The 21941-nt window shown below is 36.3% G+C and overlaps 1 protein-coding gene across 1 annotated transcript in view; it reads right to left on the reverse strand.

Annotated features, from left to right (window-relative positions):
- Positions 1-21941, reverse strand: part of LOC140245008 (1-phosphatidylinositol 4,5-bisphosphate phosphodiesterase delta-4-like) — an 83264-nt gene continuing 61323 nt past the window's right edge. The window contains exons 15-21 of the mRNA XM_072324599.1: positions 8555-8642; positions 7435-7614; positions 5974-6081; positions 5044-5105; positions 4294-4420; positions 3313-3462; positions 1-1787 (exon numbers count right to left, since the gene is read on the reverse strand). Of these exons, the coding sequence (XP_072180700.1) occupies positions 1699-1787; positions 3313-3462; positions 4294-4420; positions 5044-5105; positions 5974-6081; positions 7435-7614; positions 8555-8642 (804 nt within the window). The 3' untranslated portion in view covers positions 1-1698. The remainder of the gene's footprint in view (positions 1788-3312; positions 3463-4293; positions 4421-5043; positions 5106-5973; positions 6082-7434; positions 7615-8554; positions 8643-21941) is intronic.

Raw genomic sequence — 21941 nt, forward strand, 5'->3', positions numbered from 1 at the left:
AATATGATGGCCTCATACTGTTATGCAGAATAGCATGACCACTAATAAAGTGTACACTGTTAACGTCACTGCATAGGATTTCAAGGAAACTGGGCATTTCATACAGCAAATTACTACAATCATAGCCATGGCAACTGCAGTGAAAATGGGAGTAGCTAAGCAACGACCAATCAACTGTGAGCATTTGAGTTGTCGCCATGGTAACATCAAGCAATATTGCGACAATAATGGCCACACATACTGTTTACATGAAACAGGCTTCCGAAAGGCTGCATTAGATGAGTGCAGCCAAATCAATCATAGTGACAAATATGTGCCACTGATGTTATTCCTGACTTTATGAGAAGGACAATCCTGTTAATCATCATGCAACAAGAACTTTAAATTGCCAGACCAAGAGTTCACTGTCCCTGTAGGAAAAATTGAATGAACTGTGAACAAACTTCCCTTTTCTCTTTCTGAAAAATTAAAGTGATTTTGAATCTTTTTACCACCATGATGTTCTTACTTTAAAGCAAGCAGTAGAAAGTAAAACATCCTTTGTTGCAAAGAAATTCTGACAAACTACTTTATACTAAGAGATGGTATTTTACTATATATTGAAATATTCTCACCAATACCTAAAGCACCCTCGTAATTAAACAGGATAGAACCTTGTGATAACGTCACTCTAAAAATGTTGAAAAACCCTCATCTTAACACAGACCATATAACTACAAGACATCATAAAAAAGGAGCTAAAATATCTCAAGAATTTCTAGAGAGAATCTCAACAGCTGCTTCTAAAATGATGGCAGAACTAGGACATACTAATCCTGAAATGTACAGTGATACACTAAAATGCTACATTTGCATAATCATGGTTCCTTTAATCCCACACATTGATTTCCATGTGGCATAAAGTGAAGACTAAAAGGGATATATTCACATTGCACAGCGAAAATCAGTTTACCCACAGTAAAAGAAAACCCAAAATGCATCAAAAAGCACACTTTCTATCTACAACCACATACAATTTATCGCTTAAAATACCTCCTCAAAATACCACATTCCTTACATACACATTCAATATACACACATATGTATATTGTACCCATTAGTAAAAAATTATCAGGTTAGCAAAAAAAAAAAATCAATTTAATATCATAGAGCAGTCTTGTAAGTTACAATTTTACATTCTGAAAGACATATTTTTACGTTTCTAGCTTGTGACCATTTGCTCATGTAAAGTGATTTACAAATTAGTAAGCTCTAGGAAACTGCTAGCATTTCAAATTACATTCATATTCAATTTTTGTCTTCTGTAGCAATGCAGCTCTAGAGATAACACAAGCTTAGAGTGAATGGTTGAGGGGGAGCAGCGTCAAAACTTTTGAGAGTTCAGCTCCTCCAAGAGACCCTGAAACAATTCAGTGTAAGCCAGTTTGACACTTGATTCCTCTTTGCATATCGCTTACCTTTAGATACATAACATGAATATTCTCCACAAAAGCAGAGGGAAATTAAAGTTTCTTACAAAATATCATGCATACTGGGTCCCTAAACAAGACATTAAAAAGGGCCTTTTAGTGGATAAAAGTAATAAAAACATTATTATCATTTTTAGTTGGCATTTGGGTCCTATCCCAAATGATAATGCCTGACCCTTTGCAGCTGTAAGTGATGTGACCCTTGACCTTGAGGTCACATACTGGTCATCTATGACGTGTTGACCATGGTGTGTATGAAGAGACTGGCTGGTAGGAGGTCATCACCCTTTTCACTGAGGAGGGGAACGTGGTGGTATCCTGGGATGAGGAGCGAGAAAGAAGAATCATATTCAGACATTTATCAAATGATATGATATATGTGATTACATGATATACTGTGTACGCCAATTCAAGCCTGATTTTTTGAGAATCAGGACTTCCCGACAATGTCATGTTAAATTTGCAATTGTGGAGTAGAGCACTGAACAGAGAAATGTATGCATGCACGTCACATTCATGTCGGGAACAAAGTTAACCCATATCGCGCCATCTACGGGATATTCCGTAGTTCGTCCGAACGCCGCAGGGGCCACATACGGAATATCCCGTAGTGAATAAAATGACATACGAATGACGTCATTCACTTCCGCTGACTACTATGCCTGTACTATGCATTGAATGACAGCATGTTATATATCATATTAACGAGATTTTTCTCCTCTTTCAAATGATATATAACTTGTCTATGTTTTTTTTCATTGCTTGCTAATGAAGAGCGATTGTTTGGAGAGTTGTCTGTTTGTCGGCGTGTGTGTGTGAACGGTGCTGGGCCACTTGGGTGTTTGTGTACACAGGTGCGTTGGCCCGATATGGGTTAATATTTTCGCATGTTTTTTGAATTTGCAAATAGGACCTGACTCGCAAAATTCACGTAAAATAGAAACCTCACGAAATGTTAGGCATATACAGTATAAAGACCTATCTTTTCCATGAACTTTGTGAATAATATGTGACATATTGCGGTAACCGGGCGCCTATGGCCCTATGGTCCTATACAATAAATGTTGTTCATCATCATCATTATCATACGCAATCAAATTATCTAATTGACACTGCTACTGTATTTAGGGAAGTGGGAATCACTCGCTGGTTCATGGGTGAGATCACCAGTTTCGAGTGAATTTGACCATGCAATGACCATAATTCATGATTATCAGTAATATGGCAATGCTTGAGCACTTCACTTTATGCAACTACAGCTCATCACAGTAGACAGGATAGAAAGGACAATTGCGATCATGATGTCAAAACACAATCAAACAAATATAGAGATAAATGAATAACTTTGTATCAGATCTCTTCCTTATGTCTTCTTTAATCTGGGTCCCGTTTCATAAAACTTGTCATCAGTGACAACTGCCACATTTCTGTGACAAATTTGGCATTTGCCAATCAGATGCAATGTTTTCGATAGCTTATAACAACTATAACAACTTGTCAATAAGTTTTATGAAACGGGGCCCAGGTCTCTACTTATAGCTTAATACTTGGTTGTTTGATTGAATATGTTCAATGTTGATGCAAACTGAATATTTGATCACACTTTGCATGCACACTAATACTAAATCAGTAATGTTGCACATGAAACACCCACACACTCACACATTACACATGCACTCAACAACAACAATGACGACAACGGCGACGATGACAACGACAACAACAACAACAACAACAACAAAAACAACAACAACAACAACAACAATAACAACAACAGCAAGATGTGCCCAATGGTATGAGAGTTCAAACAACAGAGATTCTGGTCAATGTGCAATTGACTTACCAAGCTGCATGCTAGCGAGGGGGGTGGTGTACTGGGCAATGAACTCGTTGGCCGAGGCACGGTCATAGTCGTAGACCACTAGCCTGATGAGCGCAAGTTCTGGCACCTTGACCTCAAACTCGAAGACCTGGTTCCAAGTCGGGTTGAAACCTGCATTCCAAGGAGGTTGTCATGGCAACAACATGTGTCAAAGTTTAAGTAGCATGGACTACAGTTATCTCACATGACACAAGAACCATTTGTGTGATTTGAACTCTTTGCAAAATGACGCAGTTTATGCTTACGGGAAGAAATTGTCCTAGTTTGCATGGGTCAACATACTTTTCTAATTTTGACCCTTTGAGTGCTTGGAGTACAAAGTGGCAACGAAAATAATAGAACAATTGACAACAAGGAGGATTTTTTTGTTTGTTTTTTGTTTTTCAAGCCATACTTCTGTTACATGGTCCAACAGTTCAGCAAGTATGAATACAGAAGACTTTTTTCTTTTTTGTTTGTTTGGGGGTGATCTTTAGGACATTTGTTATCCTTTATTTTCTCATGTTTTGTTTTCATCACCTCAGTTGATATCCCAATAGTAAAGCCTGCTATTTCTGATTTCATATGATCGATTATACTTGAAGAACTCAGTGTCAAATATAAAGATTTCATGCAATTAATATTGTAGCCTTCAGCTCAGGTGAGCTAAAAACAAGAAAAAAGCTAGCAATAGAGCCACTCACAAAAACAAACAAACAAATAAATAAATAATAATAATAATAAATCTTTCACTGAATTTCCCAAACAAATACTCTAAAATTCTCTCTGCTTCTTTCTGATAAACTTCCAGAGTCTCGAAATCTGAACTACTGTAACTTTTAGAGTATTCTGCTCCAAAACAGAAATGGATGTATCAAGAAAGAAAGAGAGATAATATAAGCCTTAGCAGCACGTTTACAAGGTCCTTGTTACGACTATTTGGTGCCTCTCAACTTTCCCTACCATTATTCTCAATAGTCTCAGTCTTAAACTCTTGCTTGCTGCCCGCTCCCCAGACAAAGAGCTTGACGTAGGGGTCAATGACCTCTTTCTGGGACCCTGGCTTGGGAAACTGCTGACCGCTGATGACCTACAGTGTACAACCAATGAGCAGAGAGAAACCAATCAGTGAATTCAGCTTTAAGGATGGGATGCTTTCAGTCTACAACCATGTGTCTGTGTCTCTGTGTGTTTGTTTGGTTTTTTCTTTCTTTAAACAACCTTCAAAAGAGAGTCAGTCGTGTGATATGGTTCTGCTTTTATCATGGTATTTATACAAATTAAAACATGTACGAGCAGTATATTTCATGTGTGCTATTATAAAGTGATGAAATGAATATATTTGTGTAACATGTTAAGTCACACACATGGCGACACACACACATCATTTATGATTTAAAAGAATAATTGATACAACTGTATTTAAAAGCATTGCTATGGATATGAATATACATTGTATACCATGAATATACAGTAAATCATGAATTTTCTGGAGAGTGAAAAAACTTTCCATTTTGGCAACATATTCACAAAATAACATTAACCTTGGTGTAAAACAATGTACAAACAATGTTCTGGATTTCATTAATAACTGTTCTATTATACACATTAAATCAGTAATTTTAATATTAAAAATTGAGGTTTTTGATACAATATATGCAAGTTGAGATACAAGGTCTTATCATCCCAGGGAAAATAAGCATGATGACTTACCGTGATTTTGACACGCTGTGTGTACTGATCTCCTGGCTTGCTCGGGTCAAATTGCATATTGGCTGTGGAAATGACATAGTAAAACATTAGAGCTAACAAAGTACTCTACACCGTTCTTTGATAATGAGCTCTCCCTTTAAAAGCACCAAGAGATATCTAATACTGTTCAAGGTCCTACCGGTGTATGTAGCTTGGAAAGATGAATCCTCTTATGAATGTTTGACAAAAATGAACTTTTACACAATGCAACATTCACATGGAAGTTGTTTGCATTTATAAGAAAGGCATGAGTCCTGCTTTCCAGGTTTACACAAATCATTCTTTGTCCCACAGTAGCATTCACTGCTATCAAAATGAATTCAAATGATGAACCTACACACAAAAAGAAAAAACAAAGCTGCACAACTGACTTCATTTCTAGCCGAAAAAGGTACGAGAACTCTGTTGAAGTAGCTATGCAAAGCACTTTTTAATTGGATGTGCAATGCCTACAAAATGTACCTCAAGTGGTACACACTGTTCAACTTGTGACGGTCATTAAAATGGTACTGACCAGGCACTGTGGAATACATACTAAGGGTCACTTCCTTTCTGGCTGCTTCCTACCATAGCATGCCTGTGCATTTTTGTACACAATATTTTCTTGCCTTGGTGTATAAGAAACACTCTTATTTTTTGGTACTCTCCGAGATGAAAAAAGTGTGCTGTAATTCAGTGTTTACGGTATTTCTCATTCTAATTATTAAACTGTTTACCTGATATGTTTGTGATTGCATAATGACATGTGTTTTTAATACGTTTCCTGATGTGGTGAAACTGAAACTAAAACAAGCACACGAGGGAGATAGCAACGATTAAAGAAAATGATTCATGAATGCAACCACTATTGTTGCCATTGGCAACGGGACTGCATCACTTCCTACAGCTTACGTTTTCTGAGGAAAACCGGCTTGAGGATGAATCCAGACTTCCCGTTCTGGAGGAACTTGCCCTGGTTGAGGTCCATCTCCTCGCACGGAGTCTGGAAGTTTAGAGCCACTGTAATGAGGAAAGGATGAGAGGAAATTATGCAGGCATCCTCGGTGCAACATGAAACCTTGCCAAGTCATGACATCATAAGGTGTGAGAGACGGAAAGAGATATCGCTAGTGACTGTCGGATTTTTCTCTGATTTAAAGGGTCATTACAAATTCTTGCATAATCACCAGTACATGTGAAGAGTTTGTTTGCAAAAACCGATAAGTCCATATTTGCCAAATGGAGATATTTGTGATTAAAGGTCAAGAAAAATAAAGAGAATAATAAGAAAATGTTTGCTTCTTTTGACCATAACTTAAAAAATGTACCTCTATATGTAGTGGCCGATACATCATTTTTAAGGTATTATTTTGCACTTTATGACAGAGACCGTACTTCAAAATCTTCAAAAATGGACTTATTGGTTTTTGCGCACACTCTTCATGTGTATGTGATGTGGAAGATAAGCCATTAGGTAGCTGTTGTTGCTGAGCATTTAAGACCATGGAGATAAGAACACAGAACTTGTTGCATGCATGAGATTTGAGTCCTAGCCCAGTAGTAGTGCCCTTTGGCAAGGCACTTTATCTTTGTTTGCCAATTTCTGTCACAGAGGACTTTTATAGAATAGTCGCATCCTATACACGTAAAAGAATCCACTTCACTGCTCTTGTAAAAAGTATGGAAATATCCCAGTGAAGTGGTCGAACATAAAAAAATATATATATATTCGGGTTGGGAGGACTACATATCACAGTAACTGAGTTGACTTTTTGCTGCCCTGGCAGACTATGAGATTGCCAAAGAATAATAATAATAATTATATTTGCCACGTGATCATGACTCTAGAAGCTTCATGTACTAGTGAGGACAAAAGAATGTGGGATCACTTTTGGGAGTGGGTAAGCACATTTCGAGCCATAATGAATAATAATAAGATAGCAACTGCTTTTCATCTGAACCTGAGGTTTCTGCACTGATATGTTCACATCCAGTTTTCCCATTTTGTAAGATGTATAATGTGATAATGCTCCTTGGTTCATGTGAATATGGGACAAAATCAGACACTTTATGATGATTCTTTTTTTTTCTCTAAAAAGTGTTTTAAAAACTTATGCATAGGCTCCATACATTGTAGGTACACAAAATTCATAAACACAAACCTCCATATACATCTCCCCAGAACAATAGAATTCCATACCTTTCTATACTATACCTTTTTATGGAGGAATTTGACCAATTTTCTGCATTCCTGTTCACCTGATTTTAATCTCAATTTATCAGACTCAACCTGAACGTTGTATGGAATTGATTCGCAGTCCCCTCCTACTCCTTATCAGTGTAAAGGGGCAAGGGAGATCCCCCGTTGCTTACCGATCTGGGCACCGACGTTCCACATGCCCACGGGGTTGTAGTTGGAGGAGTTGGTGCGGAGACCTCCGGGGTAGATGCGGCTGACAAAGATCTTATTGTGCTCTACATACTCCTGGGGTTTGTTCTCAGCAAGATCAAAGGCCTTTCCCTCAGCAAATGATGACATCTGGTGACACTTATCTGAATGGTTCAGTGAAAATCATCACATCAAATTTGACAGATGACATGTTTTTCGTCATTGATGCACATTGTGGTGTAGTTGTAATGATGACTACATAAATGTATTTTCCTGTTTTGCTTGTCTCATTTGTTCAAGTTATGATCCTTTAAAGCATACATGTACTGTACATGAACGGACTATCATGGTTTTTGAGTCCCATGTCATTTATAAATTAATTTTTCTTCTCGACACAATACAGTCGCCCTATGCTGGCTGATCCAAAAAATAAGTTATACAAAAATGATTTCCTTTATTATTTGCAGTAATAAAACAAGTACTGCAACTTTAATAGGAGGTGAAATTACTGAATGCCATGCTTTCTAATCTAACCATATATGCTACATACATTTTATTCAATAGCAAAAGCAAAAGCAAAAGCAAAACCAATGTGCATACAATCTACATCAATGTATAGATGATTGTTTCATAAATGTCTGCCTCAATATTGGTGCTGGCATGAAAAAGTTTTGGACAAAATATACATGTATGCAAATATCACTATTGAAAGATGTATCTTGGAGGTGTACAGACTACTCAGACCTGTGGATGCCACTTGAAATCTGCTCCTAAACCGTACTTTCAAATACAACCTCTTTGAAGAATGGAAGGGGGGAGAAAGAGATAAAGAACAAAGGTTGACAGCAACAGAGGAAGAGAGAAAGAAGGAGAGGATAGACAGAACGAGTGAGAGAAAGAGAATGAGATGGGCAGAACAAGGCTTAACTTTTTGTTTGATGTACATTGTATAATACAGTAATACTTAATATGTTTTAATACAGTAAGATTTATGCATGTTATGGCCACAACTTACAATCATAATTTTGTAAGGCACCAGAAACCTTGTATTAAGCAAGGTAAATATGTAAATTATGATAATCGTATTATCATGGTCAAACTTACACTTTTCCTTGGACTCCGGGAAGCCCTTGAAGTGGACGCTGGCCAGAGTGACAATGTCCGAGAGCTCTTTGGCCAACTTCAGTTTTTTCTATATTTTGATATTTAAAAAAAAAAAGAAAACATTAGAAATGTACAATTTCAGGTAAACATTAAAAATGTACAATTTCAGGGAGGGTGATAAGATATGCACACACAGAGACAGACAAGTACCAAGCTTTCAAAACTTTATCACACTGATGATGTAACAGCTCTTTGTTTGAGGGAAAAAATGGTGGAGATTAAGTCTTCTGGCTATATCTGTTTTAACCCGTTGAGGACGGACTGATTTTGCTACAACACGCATTTCCCATAGACACTTGCCCGAGTATACTCGGGACTCGTCCTCAACGGGTTAATAGAAAGTGAACATCACTGAAAATGTAGCTTTGATACTTGTGATTTAACTATTTTGTTTAAGATTTTGTGTACAGACATATCATCGATAGTTATTTACATGTTGATATTTGGTGATATGCAGAATATCATCTTTGTTGAAATGGCTGTCAAGAATATTATTTTTGAGAATGATATGGGAAATATTCATATACCATAATTCTTGAAAATATAATATGGAATGATAATGTGTATAGGACAATCATACAACTATAAAGGGAATACAGATCAACCATGCGACCAAAACATTTGGATATATAATGTCTTACTTCACACATATGTGTCTGACATAAATTCATATCCAGTAATGATCACTTTAAGATACGTTGTAACTATCCCATTTATGCATGTTTATATATAATATACACACATACATGTACTGCACAAAAACAAACTTCATACGGATTTCACACAAGAAGGGACAACTGATTAACTAAGACTCCAACATCAACATAGAAGACAGGTGGCTAAATAGGAAAATTGACTATTCAGGCCTTTTTATCTCACTGGCTTTCCTTAGTCCCACATTATTCTAAACCGAGGATGTTTTCTCAGATCATATTGTTCACTTGTATTCTTGGTCCCATACTACAGATGTCCAATATGGGCTTATGAAAAATCAGGGGCTGATCCAGGAATTCCATAAAGGGGAGGCGCATTTACAAAATTAAAGGGGGGTGCACATGCCCCCCCCCCATTTTTCTTTTTGTTTTGTTTCGATAAAAAAATAAAGAGGGGGTATGCGCCCAGTGCACCCCCCCCCCCCCCGATCCGCCACTGAAAATAGTCCCCATTTTCACTTGCTATGTGCAGTGTAATGAATATTCATGAGACAGGCACTCTTAGCCCTGCAGCAGGATTTTAAGAAGAACTAAGCACTCGCCCTCATGGTAAGATTAGAGAGGAAATGGGTGCTTCAGTGTGGCCCTTCAACCCAAGATTTATGCCATATTAAGTTTTCTTTTGTTGTTGTTGCTGTTGTTTTTAGGAAGGTTTTTATCCTCAAGTTGTTTGTTTTGTTTTGTTTTTTATTAAAATGTGTAGCCCCACAATTTACAGGTAAGAGCCAGATAATCACAGTCAACTCTTAGGGTTAGCCCTCTATCCACAAGGCAAATGAGAACAGAAACAGGTACATGTATGAGCATAACCCCGGGTGATTGGTGTCGCTATGGCAACATTGTGCCAGTGAGACAGAGCGTAAAATTTGATATAACTATTACTAGAGTCACCTCTGCATTAAACCTCTGAACCCCGAGTCACAGAGAGACCTACAAAAGTTACCAATGCACAACTATGACAACTATCGTTACTATAGCAACTAATGTAATGCTAAAAGCTGCCCATGATCAGCTTGTTGCTAAGAAACATTTTTTTTTTTGCAAAGGTAATTGCAGTTTTATCCATAATAATAATAATAAAGGACATTTATATTGTGCAGCTACTATAATAATATACTCTACTGCACATCACAAAATAACATTCATAATTCAAACATAAAATACATTACTTCAAGAGATGACTTTTTAACCTGACCTTAAACTCATTAATTGTAACTGCTTGTCTTACTAACAAAGGGAGATTATTCCATAGTTTTGGTGCAGCATACAAAAATGCCCTGTCACCAAGAGTAACTTTTGATTTCCCTGATGGATATTTCAATAATGTACAGGGCTACAATCTTGTAAAGGGTATTCTTTCTGCCAATAAGTTCAAAATGTGCACTAAACTTTAGGATTATTATTCTTTACTTCCATACAATCTTGATATTCATGAAAAAAAGTGGTTCCAAAACTGCAAGAATACAATTATTTGCATTGTTGTACACCACCACAAGAAAGTAGAGCCAAATCTACACTAATCCAACAGCTCAGTTACGTGAGGAAAAAAAAAATCAGTGATGGGCCACCAGACAAACTACACTGTACATGTATTTCTATTACCAAACTACAATGTACACTGTACATATTATATATCTATTACCAAACCACCAAACTACAACATAGACTCTAGAGCCCAATTCTACAACCACATAAAGTTGGGTGTGCAGGGATGGCCTATTCACAGGGAAAAAGAAAGAGAGAAATTTTGAAGTAGTATGTCAGCATTTGAACAGGCTTAAGACTTGAGTCAAACTAATTAGGTGATACGCTATCAGCGTATCACCTATTGTGATTGTCAAAATCTCTCTTTATTTCTTTTTATTCTTCTTTCTTTCTGGACAATTTTGTGTCATCAATATCTCAAGAATGACATTACGGAATAACATGACATTTTCAGGGAACATGTCTCATGACAAAATCTAGCCACAATAAGGTTTTCATGACAGTAACATATCTATGACGTCATCTAGGCGCCATTTTGTGATTTTCGGACCATGTTACATGATCGATCATAACTTCATAACTAAAGGTCATTTCTGTATCATTTTCGGTGGACATTAAGTTCAGGTCACGCTCTATCTTACATTTTAATGCTAATTACCTAGGACATTATTACGGGCGCGTACGCGCGCGTCAAACTTTTAAAAGGCTCAAAACAACTTACCAATGGGAAATCTCGAAGTTTCAGACAATTTTAAGCGTTTCGCGCGTTCGCGTCCGTCCGCACATTTTCGCGCGTAGTGCGCGTAGACAAAATGAAAATGCACATTTTTTGACAGATTTCGATTCCTGATACATTAAGCAATAATATCCTTTGATTTCCGATCAATTTTGACCTATAACAAAGGAATGCGTTGGCGTCAAAGTTGAAATTTCGTGTGCGCGTCTATGTGCAAATATAGCGAAAAACATGTCTTTGTTTATTTCGCCATAGCTCTTTAAAACGCAGGGTGACCCTATGTTTTTATTGCATATTACAAAAGCATATGAATTGGAAATAACATTTCAAGCATCAATATTTCCCGAAATACATTATGACGTCATCATATCATCATCTGAAATCAAAAAAGTGGAATTAATTTTTTTGAGGTACTGTTTCTGACATTCATTTGCTCGTATCTCTCTTGTTTAAGCTCAATATTATCCCAAATTCAGATATGTTTTACTTTGAACATTTGCCTTTCAAGTCCATGTCATGGTTTTGAAATTTGATGACATCATCATACCTTAAATTGTGATTTAAGGTAAAGACTCAAAATCGGACAAATTTACGTGTATTGTCTATGGGAGGTGATTTTTTTTTAGACCATGCATTGACTTGACAACGTTTAAGCACCTTTATCTCAGCTGATTTTGCTCCATTTCCTCTGAAACTTATGTATGTTGTAGCTCAGACAATAAGCTGCAGTCATCATGCATTTTATATTTTAAAATCTCCTCATGAGGTCGACAATTTTGTAGTTAAAAACTGAAAATGAGAATGCAATCTGTACGGAACGATTGGCGATCGTTGTTTGCAACTGTATATTGGTCGAATCCACGCGGCCACTTGTGGGAAGTTGAATAGCGCCATCTCCGTCAACAGTCACGATTGTATAATTAAAAATTTAAGTTTCGCAAACGATCTTCAGGACAGCCATTTGGCGTAATCGCTTAGCGCGCTGGGTGTTCATAACGCCATACGGGAAGGCGAGAAGTTCGACTCCCGCAGGACTTTTCCCTTCTTTTCTTTTTTTTTTCGGCTGTTCAGCTTTACTCGATGTCATTTATCGTATTATTTTATCAAGTATACGTAAGCCGTGAACACGGCTGCTCTATTTCCCTTAATTGTTTTGTATTGGAGTTTGGAGATTGGGTTTGCTTCATTAATTTTGTCACACTTAATGTTGTAAATTGCCCCTTGTTACAGTGTCCCGCTTGCCACCTTTCGTTTGCTCTTTCCTTTTCTCTTCATTGGTTATTGTTATATTGCAACAGGATAGGTAGGAACATGTACGTTTAGATAACTGGCAGGAATGGGAGCTGAATTGATTAATTCTAGTCCAGGTGTATGGCGCCTCGCTCATATCTTTGAAATTCCAGGTTGTTATTGTTTGACCCAATTACGGAATTGTAGACAGGTTTTATGTTTCTATAGAGGTATCTTATGCCACATGAGTGGAAGGCATCACTGTTTAGTAGTAGTAATGAACTTTTTCATGTTGTAAATGATATTAAGTTATGAATTTCACATCCAATCTTTGGGACAGCCGTGTGGCTTTATAGTCGCTTAGCCCGCTGCATTGTCATTATGCACTACCTTAGGACGAGATGTTCGAGACCCGCAGGACGCTATTATTTTTTCTCTCTCTCTTTCTTTGTTTTTCTTTTGGCAGTTCTGCTTTATTCCGATGTCATTTATCGTATTATCTTATCAAGTATATAACTACCCCACGAGACACAGTCACTCAAGTTCCATTTTTTTTTTTGTCGGAGGCTGGAGGTTGTATTTGCTTTATTTATCATACGTAATGTTGTAAATTGCCCTTGGTATACAGTGCCCCGCTTGCCACCTTTCGTTTCTCTTTCCTTTTCTCTACGTTTGTTCCTGTTACACTGCACAAGACAGGTCGGAAAATAATTTACATAACTCAACTGGAGCAGGAATGGCAACTGAATGAATTAACTCTAGGCCAGGTGTATAACGGCGTCTCGCTCATCTCTTTGAAATTCCAGGTTGTTATTGTTTGACCCAATAACGGAATTGTAGACAGGTTTTATGTTGCTATAGAGGTATCTTGTGCCACATGAGTACAAGGCATCACTGCTCAGTAGTAGTAATGAACTTTTTCATGTCCCTCCATGTCAATTATAGTGTGTTTAAAGGGGTTGTGCGTCTATCTGCCAAAGAAAAGGAAAACCTTATTTTCGCCATGGCTGTTTCTCTATACGTAGCCGTATGTGGTGAGTGTTGTTGGTATCTGAGCAGTGAAGAACAGAGCGTCAGGCTAAAATCCCCCTTAGTTATACGCGCTAAGCGTTCAATGTCATATATCTTTATTTATGTAGTCAATCACTGCTAATGGAGTTACAGAATTATGTTATGACACGTTTCACTGAAAGTTTGTAAAGCAAAGTTTATGGACAAGGCAAGCAATTGTACATAAATAATACCATTGATTTCAGAGGGAAATTATGTTATACCTAAATGTAAGAGTATCACTGCTTTGGAATTGGTGAGACAATATGCTTGGCACGAGGGCTTCCACTTCTAATAGCTGATCCCTTTGAAGATTTGTCGGTCACGGGTGATCGTCATGATTCATCTTTCACGTAGAAGCTTACGTTCCACACTCTTAGTTCGAGAAGACTTACCATCACACTTCAAATTGCGATTAAAGGTAAAGACGCAAAATCGGACAAGTTTACGTGTTATGTCAATGGGAGGTGATTTTTTTTTAAACCATGCATTGCCTTGACAACGTTTAAGCACCTTTATCTCAGCTGATTTTGCTTTATTTCCTCTGAATCTATAGTATGTTGTAGCTGAGACAATAAGCTGCAGAAATCACGCATTTTATTTTTGCAAATCTCATCAGGTTGATAATTTTGCAGTTTAAACCTGAAAATGAGAATGGAATGTCGACCAGACGATTACTGAATCATCTTTGACATACATAACTTTACGTTCCTCATGTTTTCTCGTCGAGACGTATGGCCGAGTGGTTAAAGGCGACGTTTCAGAGACGTGAGGTTGCGGGTTCGAACCCCACAAGAGCACGAAACAAAATACTTACTTTTTTTTTTTTACTTTTTTCTTCAATGGAGTACTACACCTTCACCTATGCAGAAATCACGTTCGCATGTAACCGCACCTATACGCACACACACACAATATCCCTTTGTTTTGTGTTGGAGACCAAAGCGCTTCGACTGGAAATTTCGACTTGAAAATACACATGTAAATGTGAAGGTGACCCTTAAAAGACCTTATCGCCATGTTTGATTTCTGTTTTTTAACAGTATAAAGACCTATTGGTAAATATTCATTTACATATCCTGTCTGATCGACTTACTTGCCCACGCCGACACACGCATGAAATGTTCACATGGTTGCATGACAGAAACAATTTCATCTGAATTATGTGGGACTGTATAAAGAATAGGACTTCACGAATGTGTCTCATGTCCTCTATTTGTCTGTTTATGCTAAAAAAACAACTGCTATAACATCTAATACATTTTGCTTCACTTGTCACACAAAAGGTTATAAATTGCAGTTGTGCAGTATATTTTTGCCAGCTCTCGTCTTCTCTTCCCTTTTCGCTACGTTTGTTTTGTTATACTGAAGGTGGGGATTTATGCATTTATATAAATACTTCAACTTGAGTGGGAAAAAGAACTGAATTGATTTACTCTAAGCCAGGTGTATACCGTCTCGCTCATCTCTGTGATATTTCGTACTGTATTGTTTGACCCAATAACGGAGTTGTAGACAGGCTTTATGTTGCTTTAGAGGTATCTTGCGCCACATGAGTGGAATGCATATGCTGTTTAGTATTAATGAAGAGTTCTTTCATGTCCCTCCGTGCCAATTACAGTGTGTTTAAAGGGGTTGTGTGTCGATCTGCCAAATAAAAGGCAAAACTGTTATTTAAGTAATGGCTGTTTCTCTATACGCAGCCGTAGGTGATGAGTGTTGTTGCCATCTGAGCAGTGAAGAGCAGAGTATCAGGTTATAATCCCCTGAGTTATATGTGCTAAGCGTTCATTTTGATATATCTTTGTTTATCTAGTAGTCACTGCTAATGGAGTTACATAGTTATGTTATGACACGTTTCAATGAAAGTTTGTAAAGCAAAGTTTATGGACTATGCAAGCAATGGTAGGCCTACATGATTAATACCATTGATTTTAGAGCGAAATTATGGAATGCCTAAATGTCATTGTCTCATTGCTTTGTTGAGACAATATGCTTGACACTCCTTCCACTTCTAACTGTTCCCTTTGAAGATGTGTCGGTCACGGGTGATCGTCATGATTCATCTTACGTTCCACACTCTTGGTTCGAAAAGACTTACCATTTAGTTACGTGGTTAGAAGCTATGTCTCTTTCTTTATTTTAGTTGAGGTAATGCCGCTTTCGTCTAGGTACAAATCATATTGTCATGTAAACAAACACACACTCTCTCTATTTGCCTCTGTTTTGTTTTTGGACGTTTCATTGCTTTTTCTGCCGGAAAATTTCACAGGCTTGTAGCTGCAAGGGCTTTCTTTATTTTTCCTTTTTTTCTTAGGCAGTTCAGCTTCACTCCTATGTCATTTGTTTCACTATTTCCTCAAGTATACACATCCCCACGAACACAAACACGCAATTTCCCTTATTTTATATCGGAGGTTAGAGTGTTTCTGTTGCTCGTGGGAATTTTTGTTTATCGCCAAATTACAATTCATTTAGCTAAACATGGATACTCAACCAGCAGAGCCCTTAAAATAAGTCAGCAAGTAGTTACTAGTACAATATAGCACCATATTTCGTCCGGGTATAAATCCCATTCTGTAAAGACACGCACTCGCTGTATTTTCCTTTGTTTTGGATTGGATGATTCATTGCTTAATTGCTGGAAAATTTTACAGGCTTGTAGCTTTAAGAGCTCTCCAAACTGATCATATTAATGACAAGATTCGATATAGCAGTTTTGGTTATGGAAATAAGGGCTAGAGTTCATATTTTTAAAAGACCACTATTAAAGTCAAGACGATCTTTAGAACACTGTATTGACGTGTTTCAATTTGTTCGTGTTTATATTTGTTCGTCATCGTAGAGATACACTGTACTAAGAAAACCTGTTAATCTACTTGGGCCTACTTGCACACGCAGACACACGTACAGGACTTTCCATGTGGTTTGAATTGTTACTAACAATATGATCTGAATAATGAAGGTCCAAAAAAATCGACTTTGCTAAAATATTATTGCAGAAATATAACTTAAAGTCGCTATATTTAATTGTTTCGTTGTCAATCACTGGTGACCGATATCTGATGACCCAAAGCGTATCACCTAACTCGTCTTTAAAGTGACGAGTTTCATGTCTCGTTTTGTTTTGGTTTGGTTTTGGTTTTTCACAAAGCTTTACATCTAGTAAAAGCAGGATGCAGCATGGATATCTTTGGAGATTTTTTAAATCTGCTGCTTTTTTATCATTTAGGTTAAGTTTTTGGTAACTTGTTTTTTGTTTGTTTTCTTTGTTTGTTTTCTAATGACAAAACATTAAGAGTAGAAAACTTTGTATCATACTTATCTCTTCCAACTTTCAAATATTGGAATCAAGGATTAAAAAAAAAAAAAATCATTGGAGCTTTCATATCAAATGAATTCATGCAGACATACATTTAGAAAATAATGATAATTGCCAAAGAAATGTCTGTACTGCAAAATCCTTTCAAATACTCAACATCTAACAATTCTCTCTTTTTCTCTTTGCCTCAGGCTTCTAAAATTCCGGATGATATAACCCTAGGGTCATTGCTAAGTCTGCATGTTCACAAAATAACCACAACATCAACACTCTCTACACGGAATATGTATGCCTATACATATATCTACCTCACACATAAACTACTACAGCATGTGACATGGAATTTGGTGTTTGATTAACAGGCACATGTCTGGTTTGGTTTTTTTATAAGAAGGAATAAAAAAAAAATGGAAAATAAGAGCTCTGCTAAAATGTCACAACACTTTTCTATACAGATAGAGGGCAAATCTTTTTATTTCAATTGTTGTAATTTTGTGATCTGTTTTCAACTGCCTTTTGCATTATTTGTAAATTGACCCTGTAGAATCAATTTCACAACTCTTGCTGGAAACATAATCTGCAATTTTATGACTGATTGAAAAGGTTTGTAATGTTAAGTGAAACATATCAATCAATTAAAAAAAAATGATAAAGGCAGGCAGCTTCCAAGCAGAAGTAGGATGATTGAGACACATCAAACTGCAAAAAAAAAAAAAAAAATATTATCCACACAAGAGGCAAGGGCTTTTATGAAAGGAAAACTGTCATTCTTCAACGTCCTAAAATATGTTTCTTTCTTCTTCTTTTTTTATGCACCAGTCAGTAGTAGGAATGAAAAAAGAAAGCAGACTTTGAGGTTATACACACTAACTTTCACATCACACTTCTTATTATTGAGTTGCAAAAGTGTTATAGCATGTATGCTAATGAGGCCAGCAAAATATAATAGGGCCACAGTGTTGTTGTGGTTGTTTGTTTGTTTGTTTTTTTCATAATTTGATATATCTTTCAAAGGCATAGAAACATGTACTTCACTGTCAATGTCAAAAATATTGAAAGTTTTGATTTACTCCACATGATACACTTCTTAACCCTAATCAGGCTGGGGGGGGGGGGGGGGGCGGAATCCACCCCCCCCCCTCGACGTTTCGCGCAATATCTTCGCAACGCGATAAGCTCCCGCCGCGATGTTTCATGACTTTTTTCTTTCAAGTATCGCGCAACTTTTGAGACCCAAATTGTTGCGCCCGCGCGTACCGTTTTGACGCGACGTTCGTTCGAAAAAAATTTGTCAACCCCAAAATTGCTCCAAAATGTGATTTTGTGTACAAATCCAATGCAAATTGTGTTTTTTCAATTAATTCACATAAAAATTCATATCTTCATGTAGAATGGCCGAAATTAATTCATTTTAGCATAATAATGCTTCGAAAAATGTCTGTGACAAATTTTGGCAAAAAACAAACAAAAACAAAAGGTCAAAAAACAAAGAAATACATAAGAAATTCAAAAAACAATAAAATACATAAGAAACTAATTTCGATACAGATTTTTTTTTTATCCTCTGTCTCAAAAGAATGATACAAGAAACATTTTAAAAAAGAAATTAGCTTAATTGGAGCATTAATAAGTGATTTAGAGCCCAAAACTGATTTTATGCATAAATTACAATAATTAATTAATATAAAATATAGAAAAATTTTTTGGAGAAAACAACCATACATTTTGATAGAATGTGTCGCGGGCGTCACGTGTGCCGATTTTCGGCGCAATCGCGCGTTCCATAGGCGAGATCTGAAGGGGGGGCGGAATCCGCAAAATTTACATCTGTTTGGTGGCTGTTTGGTTTGGTTTTCCGTAGAAATGAAGCATGGTATCATTACTAGCAAATCAATTTTGTATCAGAAGTGTCAAAAAGCTATATAATCACTTAATATGAATAAAACAAAAGATGAGGCCCTGGTTAACAACTGCACATCAATGCCTTACAACTTGTAGTTTGTGTCTCAGTTTAATTATTTGCTGAGCAGGGTCTTTAGAGTTAGCCCTAACAGCTAAACTCCTATGCCATATCCTAGCTGAATCATATGTTTCATATGTTTTCATACGTTAGAGAAGGTTAAACAAAACCACATTTTGTAATACTTTCAAACAACATGCTCAACTTTCAGATACACGAAAAACTGTTCATGCTCTTGATACGAACGATGACACATGTTAATGATGATCATGCATTTAATGTTCATGCAATTTGTAGGTTTGTTATTGTTATGGTATTTGTTTTACCACAAGTAGGAAGGGCTACTTAACAACAACTTGAAAAATCTTCACACAAATTTAAAGTAATTGAGAAGATGGGAAAAAGCATTAAATATTCATACTCATCTATGTGCGGTTACCTCAAGAGATAATAAGTGGTTCAGCTGCAGCAATTAGATCATTAGAAATTTAATACATAAAATTAAAGCATACAGATTATTAAGCCAAATGGTAAGGAATTTTGAATTTTTATTGGCAAATATACATACAAATCAAATAGAAACCAAAGATTGCAATGAGAAACAAAATATCAGCAAATTAAATTATGGTAGAAAGTAAATGAAGACTTAAAATTGTTTAATAAGATACATTAGCAGGTTTATGAGTTAATAAAGATTTACTGCTTCACGTCATTTGTCTCTCACACAGACTAGTCTCCATTAAAGTCTGAAGCTATCTATCTTTAAGCATGCCAGTGTTTGGTTACTCTACAAATGCATATCAGGTGGCTAGTTTTTAATTTTCCTTTTTTTTTTTTATTTAAGACTACAACAGCTTGTACAAACTCGAGATATTAATTTCTTAATATTTTGGTCAAAAAGAAAATACAAACAAGCAAAGAAAGAATAACGAATTGAATGAAAATTAAAAATGTGAAATGGTTATTGCAGTCTGTGTAACTTCTATGCGAATCTGTGCTGAACCCTTGTGGTTTGGAACTGATGAGGGTAGTTAGTAGGCCAATACATTCTTGGCATTAAAATCTTGCCAGTCTATGTTGCAAGAATTTTTTTTTTTCAACTAAAAAAAAAAACAAAAAAAAAAACAACTATAGACCAAACTTTCAGTTGCTTAATATTCCTCATACACTTCTTTATTTCTCATTCTATTAGTTTGAGATGTCATCAAATAACTGACTCAGAAAAAAATGGAAGAGACCACCCTGACGGAAACCAATCAGATGTCCTCATTTTGATTATGGTCGCCATTGAATCTTTACACTATAATCATCATCATAATTATTATCATTATCAGCTCAACCATCACTAATGCTATCATTTTAAATTACTGTTAGCACCATTACTAGTGTAATTATAACTGCTGTTAATATTACTGCTGTTACATTTCACTTCTTTGCTTGGCAAGAATGACCAAAGTGCAACTTTTAATTCTATCATTACAGAGTAGTGACCATATTCAATCAAATGAGTTACTGCTCACTCAAAGGTACAGAAGAAAAAAAAATCTCAGTCACTCATACTCAGTAAAATTTGCAGAATCTGAAACATTGTTACAGCAAGTACTTGCAATATTGGCAGCACTGCTAGGAGGTACTTGGTTATTTGTTAAATGTTTTTTTTTTTCAAGCTTGTTTATGCTACACATGTATGCTTCATGGTCATGCCACATTCATACATATATTTCATAACAATTAATAGCAGAGGGTCTCATGTCATTTACATCAAGCTACTTTTATTATGTCACATAAAAGCCATGCTCACAGCTCAAACAGAATGCAGCTTTAAAGCAAACATGCATTTTTCGCAGCTCTTCTTTGATACAGGTTCTAAACAACACTAACCAACCACTCTTCTCTTTAAAGAGAAGATATAGGTTATACTCACAATAAATAGATTTCACTACCAGTAGAGAAATAACCATACCATAAGCTACATACAATGACAAATCTAGGTCTAAATCTAACATACATAATATGTGTGTATAAGAAAAAGCCCTCTTTACACAAGAAACTGTTCTACCTACTGCAGAACACAAATTACCAAACAAACCTACTAAATCAGATACAGAATAGGTTGAAATTCATTAACTACATTGTAGCCTTCTGTTCTTTCTTGTCCTACTCCTCGGCTCCCTTTGGGGAACATGATCAACATGATATTCCACATTCAAATCAATCTTTAAAGAAGTCTTATAATTGTACAAACATAATATTGATAGAAACATAAAAATACTAGTAGCACACCTAAATACAGCTGTAAGAAGTTTGATCTCATATTCTTTAGATATGATCAAAAGACATTTAAAGAAAAAGCAGCTGTACAATGTGATGCAGTTAGCTCCAACAAATTTATAAATGGAATCAAACTGTTATAAAAAGGCCCACATTAACATGATTTGTCAGGAGTAAAGGGACTTTACAACTCCTATAAAGAATGAGAGCCAAAATGTAGAAGATTTTCTAACTGCAATTGTAGGTCATTTTTACTTGATTTTGTTATCCTTTTTTTGGGGGGGTCATCATTTACCAGAGGCATTGCATGTCTACTGGTCAAGAAAACTTATATTACTTACATGTATCTACTAGGGCTATTTTCACAAGACAAATTGAAAATGTAAGATATGATGAAAGTGTTCATATTGCAGTAGCCACAATCATGTCATCTACACTTCAAGAAGATTTTTACTTTCTTTCAAGTTACCATCTTGCAATTAATCTGCATATTTGTTTCTTTCTTTTGTCCTTGCTCTCTGGACCTCTTAAAGGGACTATCAAAATCAAAATCCTGTTAA

The sequence above is a fragment of the Diadema setosum genome, chromosome 22 (assembly GCF_964275005.1).
Source record: "Diadema setosum chromosome 22, eeDiaSeto1, whole genome shotgun sequence".
NCBI classification, from domain to species: domain Eukaryota; kingdom Metazoa; phylum Echinodermata; class Echinoidea; order Diadematoida; family Diadematidae; genus Diadema; species Diadema setosum.